The 18,337-nt window shown below is 38.9% G+C and overlaps 1 protein-coding gene across 1 annotated transcript; it reads right to left on the bottom strand.

Annotated features, from left to right (window-relative positions):
• Positions 1–3,696: 3,696 nt before the first annotated feature.
• Positions 3,697–13,156, bottom strand: LOC126762413 (homeotic protein labial). Its single transcript, XM_050479130.1, has 3 exons — positions 11,971–13,156; positions 5,019–5,259; positions 3,697–4,844 (listed from the first exon to the last, which is right to left on the bottom strand). Exons 1-3 carry the CDS (start codon positions 12,876–12,878, stop codon positions 4,455–4,457), a joined length of 1,539 nt encoding a protein of 512 aa, XP_050335087.1. The 5' UTR covers positions 12,879–13,156; the 3' UTR covers positions 3,697–4,454.
• Positions 13,157–18,337: the final 5,181 nt, after the last annotated feature.

An 18,337-nucleotide genomic window follows, 5' to 3' on the forward strand; every position in this document is an offset into this window, starting at 1 on the left:
GTTCAAATATCTTTCTATCTCGACAGCTTCATTTCATGATAACCAGCCAATAACCGAAATATCGAATAAAATACCCTTTGCCATATTTAGCACTCGGGTACAAAAATGACAAACACATACATATGTACATACACACTCATCTCCATTTGCACATTTGTTTGTATGAAAGCATTTCCGAAAACACCGTATGCGACCGAGCGAACCATCGACAAACGAAATTCAATGCAATTGTTATAATTTGTTCAATTTAATTTGATTCATATGGTGCGCCCCGCGCCAACCCTTTCGCAGCGTCAACACATTTCCGTGCTGCTTTGGGGTAATTGTGGCAAATTACCTGGCAGAACGGTGCTTTGATTTTAAACATTATCACAGCATTGAAATCAATCATCATTATAACTATTTAAACTGTCATCATTCGTTAATTCGTTGTTGTTGTTGTTGTGGTCTCACCTCAGTGCCGTGTAAATAGTGTTGCTAGATAAAGCAAAACAAAAATGTTGCATGCAACAAATGTGTGACGCACATATGAAAAACACTTCAGTGATGATAACAATTCGACATTTGTGTCTGTAGTAGTTGGTGTGTATGTGTGTGTGTAAGTATGACAAAGCAAGGACATTCACAGATGTATGTGTGTGTGTTCACGATTGAATTGTTCTCTAATGAAATTGCCCATTATTATCATTTAAACACTAACACTCACACAAACAGAGCATAAACTATAACCATCATCACTAACAACAATAACAACAGCGACAACAGTCGTCATCTTGTTGCGCCCCTTTCATTCATGCCTCGCATACTTCATAATGCCGCTGTGCTTATTCAACGCAAGATGCCACCAGCAAAATATTTTCTTTGCGTGCTGTTGCGCGCTTTTCCCTTGCCTGTGTTTATTGTTGTTCCACATGCTCCTTTGTAGCCTACTCATTCACATTTAAGCGGTGTTCGAGTGTCACTCGAGGTTATCGCATGAATTACGTGCTAAAGTGGCCAGATGACTGGTGACAACAATGACGATTTCGGTCCAACTCGTCAGAGTGATGATGACAATGATGATGAGTTTGGTGATGACTGTGATGTTTTCGACATTTATGAGATTTGATTAGAATGAATAGTTTTGGTGCTCGTTGTGTGCCCAGATTTTGAATAGGTGTGTCTAGTAAGTATTTATTTTACGGTGAACTGCTACATCACAGAAGTGAAGACTAACTTTAGCATGGACTTAACCGAAAATCACTATGATAGTCTCACCAGAACAGCCTAGAAAACAAGAAAAGATATCTAAAAAAATGGTAAATCTTATTATATACTTTTGCAATTTAGAAATCAACCGTTATTTGATACCAAAACTGTTTAACTGTTCTTCGATAAAAGTGGTTCCAAAACTCTCATCAATTTCCCAAATCTTAACGAGCCGAACAGATTACTAGTATGAATTTAATAGACTGAGAGATCAGGTTTACGTTGTTGGCAACTTTCAAGGTAGTGGACCGGCCGTCATTAATTACGCAGCACAAAAATGGTGGTCTAAATGTAGAGCGACGCAGACAAAAAAGCTTCAGGAGTATCATAACATTGCACTCCGTACAAAAACAGGATATTTCCGGTTACAAAACACTATATACTTTTCTCCAAGCAGTTTCTACTAGGATGATTTCGTAGAATACATCCTTACAGTTATCTTCTTGGAATGGAATTCATCCTTGCAGTCATCTTCTTGGAGTAAAGACGCCTCCAAGGAGCATAAAAAGACCATTACTTGATTTTAACGACGACATAGCACAATTTACCGACAAAAGAACGAACGCAATGAACCTCAGACATCAACTCAACGTCTCGCACAGTGAAGCTATGACGACCTTCATTGACTCTCTCCCAGTGAACTGAGTGCTTGGTGCTAAATCAACACCCATTGCAGAGGGTGTTTTCATCCCCTGCAAATACTTTGTACTCCGTTTTCTAGCTCAGTACTTATATCACTTTGAATTTCTTGACACTAGTGTCGTACGAAGGCCAGCGGGATTCCCTTACGGACCATTACCTTAAATCTGACCAATCTGTCTTTTCATTCAGTTCTACACCTCTACGACTAGAGATCTGCATACTGTTTCCTCGTTCTTCTCAGTAATTGTCTCTTCGTTAAATCTGAAAAAATTTGGACTCACGCAGGTTGGATTGCCAATACTGAAGAGGATTCGTCTAAAGAAGTGCTTCCTATACAATTTCATTTTCGATCATATGTACAATATAGTCCAAGTTACTCAAGAAAGCTACATAGGAATGATGCGACATCTGAGTTTCTAGCTACTCACTTAGATTTCAACGAGATAGCACAAGCTATTATTTGAACAGAATTGTTCGTATGTTAGGCACGTCTTCCGAATTCCTTCTAAACGTTGAACTCAACACGTAGGATACGCCTGCTAAAAGGTACAGAGTTTGTGGAGAAAGTAATAGGACTGAGCCAATTTAAAAAACAATTATTGAACCAATCGTTACAATTCTTTAAAATCTTTCAAAACAGGCTCCTTCTGCGTGGATGCAGTGCTGCCAGCGCGATTTCCAAGGATTAAAGACGTCATCGAAGGCATTCTCCGGAATAGCCTTGACAGCCGAGGTGCATGCTGCTTGGATTCCCCTGTCGTCTCAAAATGCTTGCCATGAAAGGCCTTTTCAGGCAAGGAAACAAAAAAAGTCCGGAAGGTCACATCTGGGCTGTAGGGCAGCTGCGGAAGCGTTGGTATGCCGGCCTTGGTTAAGTAGCTGTTCACAAGAAAGTCGGTGTGAGCTGGGGCGTTGCAGTGGTGCAACTTCCAATCGGCTGCAATGTCTTGTCGGACCCAATTGACCCTTCGTTTGAGTCTCTTGAGGACTTCCACGTAAAACTTGGGTTAGACGGTTTGTCCACGAGGCACAAATTCATGGTGGACGATACCTTTAATGTCAAAAAAGACAATGAGCATTGTTTTCACTTTGGATTTGCTCATTCATTAGCGCCCTCTTCCCGGCTCTCCAAAAAAGCCTGGTGCCACCGAAACATATCAAACGTGAATTTGAACCTGAAGAGATTCAAGAGCTGCCATTTCGTCCAAACCCTACAATTACCATGAAATCATCGGTCAATATATCTCTAAAAATGATGTCGTTGAGAATGTAACCGTCAATGACGACCATTATCAATCCAACAATTTCTGTCGCTACAACAACAATAACCATTATCAATCCATTATAACCGACTATTTGAAGCTCGTGATCTCTGCGACATTTGGTTTCAACAAGACGGCACCGTTTCCCACACATCGGATCATTCAATGGATTTATTGAAAGAATACTTAGGTGGGCAGATAATTTTGGGACGGTCGATTGGCCACCCAGATCGTATGATATCACATCGTTAGATTTTTTCTATGGGGTATGTAAAGTCTAAGGTCTATGTGGATAATCCAGCTTCGTTTCAGGCCTTGCCAAAGAATGTTGTTTTGAATGATAATAAACATTCCACATTAAATTTGAAGTTTCCATGTTTTTTCTTTAAACAAGTTGGGTAACCTCGAAGTGGATCGCCAGACACATTAATTTATCATTTATTAGAGTATCCTTTAATTAATGAGTGCGCTAGTTCGGGAAATGTTTTCAACTCTCTTGAGACTAAAAAATTCAATTCATCTGGATCAGAAAGAAATCCAAAACTTCATTGAACATTTTTTGTGTTATATTTCAAGTTGTTTTATAGTAAAATTCTCTACAATTACATAATTACAATTACAATTACAATACCATATACACTTAGCTATTTACAAAATACATCTCGAACTGCCTTCAATAAATACTATAATTTGTCGTATCACACAATGCAATTTGTTGCTAACGAGAGTCCCTTCGTGCTGCCGCCGAACGAAATCAACAGGAGGCGACAAACACATATGTATACGCGTTGACTTTGAGATACCACTGCTCCATTTCTTTTCCAAAATATTGGATTGTGAGCCTTTATCGAGCAGGCGCATACGTCCTCACATCCCACCTCTCACTTAAACACACTCGTGTATCCCGCACACGGACGCTTCTCGGCGCAATCGGACTAATTACAAAGCAAACAGAAAGGCAACGCCAAGCGTCATTGTACGTCCACCAGCAATGCAATTGGCGACGGATGCAATAACAACAGCAGCAACAATGACAGCTTCCTCGACAAATGAGTACACGCTATCCGCACAACAACAACGCGCGACTAGCCGAGGACATTGCTACATTGCTGCAAGTTCGTTGGCCGACGCAAGTGTTTGACTAGAATTATAATTACGAGCGCCATGACTGATGCCGGAGTCAGTGCTCGGGCGATGGCTGGTGGCAGTGCTGCTGCTGTCGTGCGTACCGTTAGCTGGATATTTGGCGTAATGAACCGGATCGTGTATGCCTTTTGGCAGAATTATCGCCGCGGTCAGCAACTAACTGCTGTTGTTTGCACTCTGTTGTTGTTGTTGCTGCTGTTGCTGTTGTTGTTTGGCACGTTCCTTCGCCTCCTGTTGTGCCTTCTTGGAGCGTTTCCACTTCATGCGTCTATTTTGGAACCAGATTTTCACCTGCGTCTCGGAGAGCATGAGGCCACTGGCCACTTCGAAACGCTTCGGGCGGGACAAATATTTGTTTTGCTTGAATTGCTTTTCGAGTTCGAGCAGCTGTTGCGATGTGAATGCGGTGCGTGGGCGACGTGTCTTCCCCAGTATGGCGTGATGCGGATAGGCGGCCAGCTCGGGTATGCGATGGTGCAGCATGCCGGCACGAGCCAGAAATTCGAATTGAAGGTGCGAAGGCATGAATGTGTGACCCATGGATAACTGCAAAGAGGGAGGAGGATAAAAAGGGTGGTTCGTTAGTTAATGCATTTGGTATATTGACATCTATATTTGCGGATGATTATGAGCGAGTATCAAAGATTTTCGTAGTGAAAAATATTTAAAAAAAAAATTATAAATCTTTCTTTAAAGATTTTTCTTAAAAACTGAACTCACCGGTATCGGTTTGCCTGTTGGATCCAGTGGACGATGAAACGCCGAACCACCTTGTGCCAGCAATTGGTAAGGATGTCCGCCAGCGTAGAGCGGAAAGTCTTGCGGTCTAATGGGACTATGCGGCGGTATTGGCTTCTTAAATTCATCATGGAAATCCATTGGCATGCCTATATGGTGTTGATCTTCGCAGCCAGGACTAATGGGCGGGCTAGATCGGTGTGAAGATGTGGGAGATTCGGATCTGGAAGGAAAAGAAAAGCAAAAAAGTTAATAACTTTAAAAAGCATACATATAAGTTTTAATAAAATTGTTTCCTAAACAGTATTCCTGGGGAATTCTTACTAAAGATTTGCTGTAGAAAATATAACAAGGTTCTATCGACCGTAACTGACCCAATTGAACTAAATTTTACTATTTTATAGATGCTTCTGGTAAAAGTATATCATATCCATTTTTAGTTATTTTTAAAGTATGCTCAATACTCAGTGAAGACCTATCAGTGTAATGTGCATGTTATAATTTTCGTTAATACTACTTCATTCCTAGTTCCCATAGAAGAAAAGTTCGGTCGAGAAATGAAATCTGATGAAGAAAACTAAATACAGTTTTCATTCTGCTTGCTGAAATTCTTTGAGTTTTCGAAAGACAAAAACAATTATTCGGCATAAATCAACAAAAGCTCTACATACAGTCTATAAAACGCACTCCCTCTCATTTTCTGGAAGTCATTCTTCCTAAGCTCTATTATAATCTACTTTATTCTACTTTTATGGAAGGTTAGCAAGCCAAATACTGTTAAAAGCGAATGGTTATGGTCCAAAGTTCCCAATTACTTGAAAGGATTCAGAGAGAAATATATATTTTGTATGTCCAAATCGATCAATTTGTTTTCTTTTTATTCTTGGTTAGAGATGTATTCGTTAACGATATACCGCATCTACCAACAGGGGTGGCCTGACTTTGACAGCTCGTGATGAATTTGAAATTATATTATTATTACGCAAAATCTCGGAAAAAATTCAAAAAATCAGCTTCTAAGGTGTGGCTCATGCTTAATGGCTTCGTCAAGAAACAAAATAGTCGCAATTGAGGTGTGTCAAATCCTTTTTTGGTTTAGAAAACTCAACTGCATCGGCTGAAATTGAGGCCTCTTTTTATCGAAATGCGAAAGCGAGCATTATAACATATTGACCAACTTTTTTTCCGGAATTTGAATAAATCGGCAAGCACAATCTCTATTTCCAACAAGAACGTGCGCCATTTTATGTGTCCACTCTTAACATGGATACATTGCGTGCAAGGTTAAGCGACTTGTTAATTTCGAAAAATGGTCCAAATGGTCAAATGGAAGCCAAGATCAACGATTCAACGCCTCTTAGATTATTTTTGCGATGTTTTAAATGCGCCTGTTAAATCAAGGTTTAATTAGAGCCTCGTAGAAACAACATTCAGCGCAAAAACTATATTCAGCGGAAATGAAGTGCCGGGTCAACGAAAATTTATTTAAACGTATGGAGATAGGCAAACAGAGTCATAGTGGCCATTTGGATAACATTTTTTTCAAATCATAAATGGCATAAAATTATCAATATAACAAAAAAAACCACAGTTTGACCGAATTTCAGTGTTTTATTCATTTTAACCCCACGTCGTTCTTGTGGGTGATGCTACACAAAGTTCATTCTAAGAACCTTTTCAACTATACACTCTCATTTATTTCATATATACCTATAATATGTATGTATATGATTTGTTAAGAAATATATAATTTAATTCAATACACAGCCTTAGTAATCGGTATCGCGCTTTGCATAAATGTGATTGTGTTACGCTACTTGCCGTCAGAAAGATAGGGTTTCATACTAAGAAGACATCTCAGACAATTTTGTGATTACTTGAACACCATCAAATATACATATTTTATAGTTTTTCTTCAATAAAGGCGAAAGCATAAGCCAGCCGGCTGAAAATATGAACCTCAATGAATGAGTATCTGTTGAGTTAACGACAAAAAAAAATGGACCGAATTTTCATCTGTGAATCGCAACAAAATCGATCCATTTTTGAAGTGGTTGAATATTTCTGTTGAAAAGTGGGTCACTTGCGACAACATCAGTCGAAAACGGTCGTCATCGAATCGCGGTGACCCGGCGCAAATGGTGGCCAAGCCAGACTTGTCCGCCAGCAAGGTTTTGCTATGTGTTTGGTGGGATTAGTAGGGCATAATCCACTTTAAGCCGATCCCATATGCCGCATCTCTTAATTCAAAACTGTACTGTCAATATCAATTCGTCCTTCAGACGCTTAGAAGCGGCCAGCTTTGACCAATAGACTGTATGTGGAACTGTATTGAATCAACAAAACGCCAGCAATGTCTCGCCAAAACATACGAATAATTGGTTTGAGGTTTTTTCATCCAACTAACAGTCCAAACCTGGTACCAAGTAAAAACTTACTGTTTCTGTCTATGGTTAATGAATTTGCTATTGAAAAATTCGTCTCGAGAAAAACTTGTGAAAATCGATTAACCCAGTTTTTTGTCAATAAGGGCGAAGAATTTTATGAGAGTGGGACTATGAAATTACATTCAAATTGGCAGCAAACATCGAACTAAACGGAGCATATGTAAATATGTATATCAGATCACTTAAACTATGGTCAATAAAACTTTAAATTTAGTGCAAAAATAATGGAATTCTCTTTACTAGACCTTATAGATACAGGTTCTGTTGTAACCTCGAAATTTTTTTTATTTCCGTTTAATAATAATAAGATTATTATTTATTTTAGCAATACTTCCGCAATAATCAGTAGCCGCTGTCCAACTTCGTCAAACCAATTATCTAAACTGAAAAGTAAACAGCCGATTTCTCACGCTACTTTACGGAAGCATTTTACTCTTTCACACAACTCTCAAAAATTGCCAAATTGTGACCTCGATCCGCTTAAAATGATTGACATCAAAAATAAATTAAATGAGCGCATCTAAATTCGATGTCAAAATATGAGACATCAAAATTTCCTTGTTACTTATTATTGCTAGGGTGTTCCTAAAAAGCATTAAAAATTAATTAAATAAAAGCATCTAAATTCGACGTCAAAATACGAGCAATCAAAGCAAAGGAAAATGTAGTTTTATATTATATTTCCTTGTTATTTATTATTGCTAGGGTGGTACTTAAAGTTTTCAAAACGGCGAAGAATTTAATAAGTGGTATTTTGTGTTGATTCGGCGTAAACAGTTTGAGCAATCAAAGCAAAGGAAAGTGTAACTATATATATTCTTGTTATTAGGGTGATCCTAAAAGTTTTATAAACATCAAAAAATTCCATAAGTAATAGTTTGTGCTATTTTTTATCACAACAGTGAACATTGTACATATACATATTTCGCCAAATTTGGAACTAAAAATTATAAAAAAATCGTATTGTATGCGTTAAGTCCACCCCTAATGTGCATATAAATGCTAACAAAATACATATAAAATTGTATTAACAATTATGTAACGTAAACACAACCTTAATATCGCCATGTATACATAAATGTTTGTATGTAACACCTATAAATAAGTACCTTATTTATATATAGTACAGATAACAATTAGTTGAAAGCTTATTGCCGGTTAAATAACAAGTTATTGTGCAGTGTAAGCGATGTTAAAGTAATTTTCAATTGCTGAATTAGTTTTGTCAATATTTTGCGCCGCTGCCAATGAGCAGACGGACACTCGAGTGTTATGTCAGTTATTTGAGCCATTAACCCACTTGGCATTTAATAGCCGATATCAAGTTGAAATATTGGTAATTAGCAGTAATAGTATTATAAACAATTTTTAATAAAAAAAATTGTGGAGTGTTGAGTGAAGCATCTTATTTTGTAATTTATATATGAGAGTGTATTGTTTCTATTATTTTTATCTTTCCGTTTCCTTATTAAATGGCGGTAGAAAAATTCCATTGTAAATGACTTTTCGAGTATAACTCGCATAACTTTTGTTTAATGATCTTCAATTAACCGCTAATGTAGTGCTCTTTAAAATTAAATCGTCTTATCAATTATTCAACTAGTATTAAATTATGATGAATAAACATTATACTTGAAACTGACCGGAAAAAGTTAGAACTAAATAAATGAGTTTTGCTTTTGACAAGCTGTGTGGATTTCTCTGTGGTTTTCTCAATATATTATTGCAATACTACCAAAATCAGTAATTTACTCAAAAAACGGGTTTGACAATGTCACCCTATCTATGTATATCTCTCCACTGTTTTTGGATTTATTGCTGTAAACTTTTTATGTAAATGCGAAGGAAGGTTGAGCGATATGTGTGTGTTTAAAAAAATTATCAACGAATTTGCTTCACATTTTTTATTTTCAATCGAATCACATCTGCGAAAACGTTGAAAATGTTCCAGAAGTGCTTTCAAGAGCCTACTATATTACTAACACAAGTATTTGAGTGACACAAAAGACTCAGTGAAGATCGTGAAGTCATTGAAAACTTGTCTCATTCGAGTCATCCAAAAAGTTAGCAAAGGATATCGACATCTCTTTCGGATCAACTCAACACATTTGGTTCATGTTTTGGGTATGAAGCGTGTAAAAGCTAAAATCATACTAAAATACCCAAATGCACCGTCACATTAAAGTGACTGGACTTTCGGCCAAACAGGAAATGATGGTCAGCGTTCAGCCACCGTATCGCCAGTTTTAACTCCCAGTAATATTTCACCATTGGAGCGTATTGTGAAAGCGTTAGATTTTAGTGGAAAGATATTTGGTATTATTTTTGAGCCTTATGTTAGTAATTGGCTTTGGAATATATTATTGACGTGTTAATATTTCCAAATAGAAAAGTCGGGTTTTGAAAGGGTTTTAAGACTTTAAAAACTTAGAGAGTGTAAAGAAATCTTTTACTGAAGAAAAAACTGTAAATTTTCCATGTTTCTGCAGCAATAGTGAGCGTATTTGACAAAAGGAAGACAAAGTCATTTCTGTAAGCGCTTAAAATTATCGACCTGGCGAAATTTCTCTTCCATATATAAGGCCAACTTTCAAAAAAATTTACTTCATCCACTCTACGAAAAAATATTGACAAAGTCAAAGAATTTATTCACTGATTTGATTTACTTTGATGTTAAAGGGCATTCTAAGGGATATTACAAACAAGAAAAAAAAATTTTTCTACAGAATCAAAGCTGTAATACCCTTCCTAAACAAAAATTGTTCCACACAAGGACTTGATTTTGTGCGGTCAGTTTTCTATAGGGGTTCGATATCGGCGCTTTTGACAAATAAGCAAATTTTTGGGGAGAAAAGGACATATTGAAAACTTCAAATCGATATCTCAAAAACTGAGAGACTAGTTCACTTATATACAGACATAGGGACAGATAGACGGCAATGGTTACATCGCCTAATTAAATTCCCCGGGCAAATGATACTTCAAAAAAATGCATTTCGATAAGTTTATAGACCTGCCCTTAATTACTATGCCAAATTTAAGCACGATATGTCAACCAGTATGTTTACCGCAGCTGCTTAAGTCAGTACACCTCAGTAGCGCATTGCTATTTTTACAATGGATAAAAATATAGAGCAAAGAATCTTTGCAAAAGTTGGATGTTGATTGAGTTGAGTAAAAAACTGCACCGTGATTTAGGCGTGAAATATGGTGGTAATTAAAATCTCCAAAAGTGCAAAGTCTTACAAACTGAGGCTTAAACAGCATGATAGAAAGGAGGCTTCCAGACTCATCGAAACTGCTGGGCGAGAAATCCGGTTGAAACGCAAGTAGCCTGCCGACCTAGCAAGAGAACAGTAGCAGCAATGTATTTCTTTAACATTTAGCTTTTAAGTATTTCTCCTAATTAATGAGAATAGAAATGTTAGTAATTTATCTCTATCTAGTCCGTTCGAATGTTTTTGGTGGATATTTTGGGTATGAAACGCGTTTTTCCTCGACTCGTCCCGATAAAGCTGATTCGTTTTCAAAAAGAGTATGATTGTGACCGAATTTTAAGCCAAACAGGCAATGTATTTACCAGATTTGGCTCCGTGTGATGTTTTCTTGTTCCCCATACTGAAATTACCGCTCCGTGGAACCCGTTTTCAGTCGACCGAAGAGATAAAACAAAATTCGCTGAAGGAGCTGAAGGCTTCGAGGACTAGAAAAATAGTTGGCAAAAATGTGTTACCTCTGGTGGGGAATACTTTGAAGGCGAGAAAAGAAATATTGATGAATAATTTTGCGTTTTATTTACAATTTCCTGGTATTTTTTGTCACAATGTTTCTCATAGATCACCGATGTTTCCTTCTAAGTGTTGCAAACTTCAATACAAACTCAACTCAAAACCTTACTCAGGGAATAAAAATCTTCCGATATATTTTTTTTAATTGAAATATTATTTTGCGTTTTTCCGACGCTCTAAACTTGTGTCGGTACTCTTTCAGCTTCAATTCGCATACAGGCTTCGCCCTTTATTATATTTCCATTACTCGGAAGCATGTTCCAAACCATACCAATTTCCCACAAATCAGGGTTGAGGTCGAGGTATTCTTAAAAATTATATGTCTGTAGTTGCTGACTAAATTCACATTGGATTTTAGATCTCATTAACATGCACACAAAAATTAACTCTGGAATCCACCATTTTTTAAATACAGGAATTTTAGGTTTAAATTGTACAGAGTATGAATTTTTATATTTTTGGGATAATTAGGTGATCACTACAAATGGTTTGAATAAGTGTTATAAGATTAATTAAGCTATCAAAATTTATCATGCTGTGTAATAGCTTATTTTTTGGACCTACGTCGGTTTTTGGAAAATCACAAATCAAATCTTTCACTTCACCTATTCACCTTCCCATCGAACGAGTAATCATATTTTGGCATTAAAAACAGTTCTACAAAATCATAAGCCCAAAAAAAGCGATCTTCGCACTCACCTCGACATGCCATCGGGACTCGGCGTACCGTACTCGCGCGACTCACGTATCCGCTGCAGCGCCTCCTGCTCGCTTATGCCGGCGGCAATCGCTTGATTCAGCTCGGCATTATCGCGCGCATAATGGAACGCCGCCAAACGATCCTCGGTCAGTGGCTTCTCGGCGCCCCGCTCCACTACCTCATCACTACTCTGCGTCTTAGCCAGCAGTGCATCAATGCAGAATGACTTCTTCGGCTGACTCTGTGTCGTTGCCGGCGTTGTAACGGGCGGTGAAGCGGAAGCGACGTTTTGTTGCGCCAACATCACATTACTCAACGGCAAGCGCGGCATCGGATAGCAGCCGTTCACCAAAGCGGCATGACCGACGGGTAGCGCACCGGGCGCAAAAGTATCGTAGAGTCGTGGTGCGGCCAGTGTAGGCTGCTGTGGCGCGGACGGTGTTGCCAATGTCGGGAAGATGCGTTGATCGCGCAAACTATTCGCCACCGTTGTAGCTGTCATGGGCGGCAAGTGCGGCAGCGCGGGCATTGGTGCAACAATTAGTGGCAAGCCAGTGTTGCTGGTGGGAGGCAGGTGTAAGACGGCGTGATGACTGCCGTCCGGTTGAGGACTTGTATTGCTGGCGTAAGCACCGTTGGGCGGTGAATTTGTGGCGGAGCGCGGCGAGTGTGATGAGTGTGTGGGACTGGAATGTGCGGGTGAGCGCGGTGATAACGTGGAGCTGGTGTTGTTGTCATTTTGATAATCACTGCGTTGTGGCGAGGCGGTTTGTTGTTGTTGTTGCTGCTGTTGCTGTGCGGCGGCAATGTGATTGAGGAAGTGTGAGATTTGCTGTTGTTGCTGCTGCTGTTGTTGATGTTGCTGCGCCTGCAACGTGGGCGGTTGCGACACTTGGGCGCTGGACATGTTTCAAAATTTTTTTCAAATGTTTTATTTTTTTCAACTTTTTTTTTTAATTTTTTAAATCACTTTTTCAACTCACAAACACTTTAAAATATTTATTCACTTTCAATAGCGTTTTTTCTCCCTTTGTAATTTAACTGTTTTATTTATTTTTTGTCAATTAACTAAGTAATCGAGCAATTACTTGGATAACTTTCCGTAATTCACTTTGTATTTGTAAACAGTATGTCATTAAAGTTCGTTTATCGGCGTGCTTAAGACCATTTTAACGTTTAACCGTGGCGAGCGTACATTACCAACTGTGCGACAGCGTGCATCGCCCGCGAGTCATATACCTCGTTGCGATAATTGGACGTAATCAACTCGGCTGCTCGCTGTTAAGCAACCGCAATTGAGCCAACGCGCCACCAAACCAAAAGCAACGCAACGGTAGTCACACAAATGCGCTCTCTTTGCACTTACTCTCTCACGGTCGGCGCTCCGCCAGCAACAAACGCACACGCGCACCCATAACGCCGACATAGCGTCACAGTATTTCCGATTGCCTTTTCAAAGATGGAGACCTACAGCAGCAGCTATCTCGCTCTGCTCACCTCATTGTGTTGCATGAGCGAGAGCTGCCTGTCCTGTTGGGCGTGTTCGCTGCGGCGCTTAAAATGTCGACTGATATGCTGGTGGCTTATTGTGTGGGCGTGGCTGCTTATAGCAGTGGCGCTACGCCGCATACACCGCCATGGCTTAGCATCTGCCATCACAATGGAGTAAGTGACAAGGGGTTGAGCTGTAACCTTTACTACGCGCTCGGCTTTTTTTGGTTCTGTCTTTTGTTTTTTTTTTTTGGTGTAACGCATTGCAAATTGTCGAAATTGTTGGAAAAACGAGGGATAATTACCATCATCATGGAGTGTAGCCGCAACTGGTGAGGTCGCGCTGTGAGTTTTGGTGGAGGCAAACTTCTTCACTAGCTGACGCTATAAGCTCCAATTTTCTGCGCACTCTTCGAACGCTGGCGTTTATCTAGTGTGCGCTTTATAGCTGTCATTAGGCTCCTCGTCGTCATCATTAGTTCGGCATAGCGTGACAAACGTACACCACTTCGTCGTCAATGTTACTGCAGGCGACAAGTGCAGCGCTGCTGTGGCATCGGAATCATTAGAAATCATTGTATTTATTGTGCAACAAATTCTTGATAATTACCGAAGCTATTTGGAGGATGAAATGTGTCTTTAATGCAATTGCTATATTTGATATTTTCGAGGAAGGAGGCCGAAAGAATTTTGGTGGAGTTAAAATATAGATTTTTGTGTGTGACTTTTCAGGAGCGTCTTTTCGATCTCCTAGGTAGTATTGAATTTTCAATATTTTTAAGCTTGTTTTGGGAAATTATTATTATTAATAAATAATTATTGAATTTTTGACCCTTCCTTATAGAAAAGTGGTGACTATGGTACTAAGCTTAAAGGTTTTTCCCAAATATCCAGTTTAGTTCTACGCCTTGACGTATTTTCAAAAAAAGATAGGTTAGGTGAGGTTATAAAGTCGATCTAGAAATTAAACCCACTTGTACTGGTAAGACCGTCGTTCTATTGCGGTACCTAAATAAACCCTAATACTGATAGAAAATACTCCCGAAAATCGACAAAGTGCTTTGATCCTACTATAGTTTTATCAGCTTCGCCAAAGGTTTGACTGCCAAGATGTTTCAACCTCAGTCTTACAAATGCTGAACAATAGAGGAGGAATTGCTTGGTTGTATTCACCTCATCTATCTCCGTACAACTTTGATAGTTGCGTCCAATAAAATTTTCAACCTCACCACATGAACTCAATGCCTGTTAGGCAATGACCAGTAAGAACGTCGACGATGGCTGTTATTTGAACCTTGCCAAGAGTAAGTAGTAGAGAGCATTAAGCCAGAAGAACCTCGCATTCGAAGAGGTGCTAGTTGTTGACAGAGATCAAACTCGTTCACAATCCCATGTAGTCGGGACACGGTTTCTCTTTCTTCTAAGATCATCGGCTTTGTAGTTTCCTGCGATTCGGCTGTGAACGCAGTGAATGGTTACTTGCCTGAAAGAGAAACAGGGTTTTGGGAAAAGTTATCTAAAGTTTATAGGCCACATTCGCAATTTGCTGTAGTCGGAACAATGTTTCCCTCTCTTATAAGATCATTGGCTTTGCAGTTTTCAGCCATTTGACTATGACCAGGCTTCCAGAGAGATCTGATTATAAAGAAGCATGACCGATAGTGAGTTTTTGACTAACTTTGAGCACACAAATTCTGAATGCTTACTTACCTGAAGGAGGAAGAAAATATGGGGAAAAACCGTCTAAATTTTATTGGCCATATACGCTTTTTTTTTAATTTACTAGGTCTGGCAAAAGCGGGACATTCGAGAAGGAAATGTTGATATGATAATCTCACATCTTCTTCCAAACCGCTTATGCAGCTGGCATCTGTTAAGATGTTCAATTTTAAAGCAGGAATGCCGAGTGGTCAGTGTCCAATTGGAACTCCTACAACCATTGAGAGATGGACCCAGCTGAGCGCGAAGAGTTCCATAGATCAATTACGATTTACCCTGGGCCAAAAGAACCTTGCGACTACACAACTATTAGTTGACCAGTTGAATCTGAGACCCAACAGTAGCGAACCACAAGAAGCCAACGGAGCACCTACTCGTTCCCATTCCGCAGTTATTAAGGTACCTGCCCTGGCAAGCTCATCGGCCTTACAGTTTCCAACAATATGTACCATGTGTCTAGGCATCCAAACCGGTCTAATCATAAATTAGTTCGATGCTAAAGGTAAGCAGTCTAGACATCCTTTCACTTGTCTCGAGCGCACAGTCAACGAACTCGTGACTAATAACACTGCCCTGCTGTCGGAGTGGATAGTCACCACTCTGAAAGAAACTGCATTTCGGAGAAGTAGATCTTCTGCTACCCCCATGACAGTTACCTCCGTTTGGAAGACTCAGGAGCTTTTGATGCTTCCTGCATTCCATGACTAGTTAAAGTAAAGGTAAGGGAATGTCAAAAATGCAAGACTGTTACCTGCCGTTCGCTATTTTTACCTTATATCTCACCATTATTTATGTTAAGTTGAATGTATTTTCTTCCAAAACCTAAACTCTTCTCCTACCTGGCATCATTTGTAGCAAATCTCCCTACCCACAATTGATTGATATTGTTGCCTCCTTGCACCTAAGGTTGACACGCCTCCAAGAAAAAGACTTTGAGTTGTAAGTACAAAATTAAATCGTTCCAACATCACCCCACTTGCCTCGAAACTCTTCCATAACGGTGAATGTGAATTATTCTGGCTTGAGTCTTTTAATGTTGGACCCTTTGGGGAAGAAAATACAGCAATTTTTCAAAGTTAAGTGGCAACTCCTGATAAAATAAGCTGCAATCTTGTGAATTTGGGTTTTTAACTATTTGTGTTGTTTATATATTTTTTAATTAAATAAATATGGCAACCCTTCCTGAATATTTTCTTATTAGCTTTTAACTTCTAAAGGAATTCAAAAATAAAGGGTGATCCATTTGGCGGTTTCTGACATACTTTCATTTATGTTTCTTCACTTTTTTGCACTTATATGCGTAACAAACTGTAGATATATATATATATATATGTATATATGTATTGTATATCATGAATCTTGTGAACAGCTAACAAGAGTGGCTTCAGCGTATACTGTATTTGTAGTTGCTTTTCTTTTATGATTACACACACACACACACATACGGTAACAAAGTATAGTAATGAGGCATTTACTTCTCGCTTAGCAGAATAATAAAACCAAGTGAATCGGAAACAAATCGTTACAAATCGATAAAGCCAATCAATAAAATGGCTGTGGGGATTTAATGTACGATTAAGTGAAATTAAATTTGTATTTGATGTACGATTAAGTGAAATTAAATTTGTATTTGTGCGCACTTAAAACTGTTTTACTCATTTCACAACGATTACGTTCACATTTGTACGTATATGTGTATTATGTATTTATGTAGGTAGGCGGAGTATGAGGCAATTTAATAAACTGGTTAGTGTAGGTGGACGCCAAGTGGAGGTGAAATGGTGTTGTTGCGCTTGTAGTTGTTAGTGTGGCTTACTTGTATATCAAATTATACCGAAAAAGTATGTGAAAATGTAGGCATGTGGTATGTGTTTGATAAGATTTTCGAAAAATACATATATTATAATGAATAAATTTGTAACCCCGAACTGTTTCTTTGACTGCTTGCTGACAAAAAATGAACCTTACTGGAATTAAGTTTCGAAATATTATATTGCCCCTCCATGAAGAAGTTCAAATAGCAATTAAATAAGGAGCAAACATCAGCTTCTTTGCAGAATATGGTCGGACCACCGTTAACAAACCGATTGGTTCTTGTCCGGAAAATCAACAACTGACCAGGTATCTTTGCGTCAAATCTTGGAAAAACCCCGCGAAAAGAGGATCGAAACACAATACCTCTTGATCGAACTTGATATCCCCGAAAACTAATACGGCTGTGTAAACTGACGTTGAGCAATACCAAAATCTGCTTCAGAATCGGGAAGGTCCTCTCCGAGCCGCTCTATACCAAAGAGGTTTCAGACAAGACCAATCTCTATCGGCCGACTTCCTCAATCTGCTGTTGGAGAAAATAACTCGAGCTGCAGAGCTGAATAGGGAAGCTGCAAACTTCTAGAAGAGAACTGCTGGCGTACGTTATGACATCGAAATTATCGCCCATAACAACCGCGCTCTCCAGGTTGGACAAAGAAGCGAAGCAAATGGGTATGTAGTGAACGGGCCTGGTAGTGAACGAGGGCGAAATATCTCTTGTCATCCAGCAAATAGTCTTCGTATTCGCGACTTGGCTCCCGCGTCACTGTTGTCAGTCATAACTTCGAAGTCGTAGATGATTTCGTCTATCTTCTAAACAGTATTGACACCAACATCAACGACAGCCTCGAAATCGAACGCAGAATAACTCTTGCCAGCTATTTCGGACTGAGAAGGCAATTGAGAAGTAAACACCTCTCTGAACGAACAAAGACCAAATTCTACAAGTCACTCATCATTCCCGTCCTGCTATATGGTGCAGAGGCATGGACGATGTAAACATCTGATGAGCTGGCGTTACGAGTTTTCGAGAGAAAGGTTCTCTTTTATAACAAGTTTTAACTGTAAAGAAAAGCTTCATGATTTTAATGAACTATTTTGAAGCTCCCACAAAGTCCAAGGCGTGATTTCTGTTATACTACTTGTATGTATGAGTTAAATACATTTTTCAGATGTTCTCCTTACGTACTTATGGTACATACATATGATGTACATAAATAATTTTTATTTTTGTTCCAGCTTAAGAATCTTTAAAGTATAACTGAAAAGATGAGTTTTAGAATATTTGACTGCATTCAACCGTTATTCGAACGTGCTGAAGTGTGTTTTATTTGGAAGTTC

This window comes from Bactrocera neohumeralis, chromosome 6, assembly GCF_024586455.1.
Source record: "Bactrocera neohumeralis isolate Rockhampton chromosome 6, APGP_CSIRO_Bneo_wtdbg2-racon-allhic-juicebox.fasta_v2, whole genome shotgun sequence".
NCBI lineage: Eukaryota > Metazoa > Arthropoda > Insecta > Diptera > Tephritidae > Bactrocera > Bactrocera neohumeralis.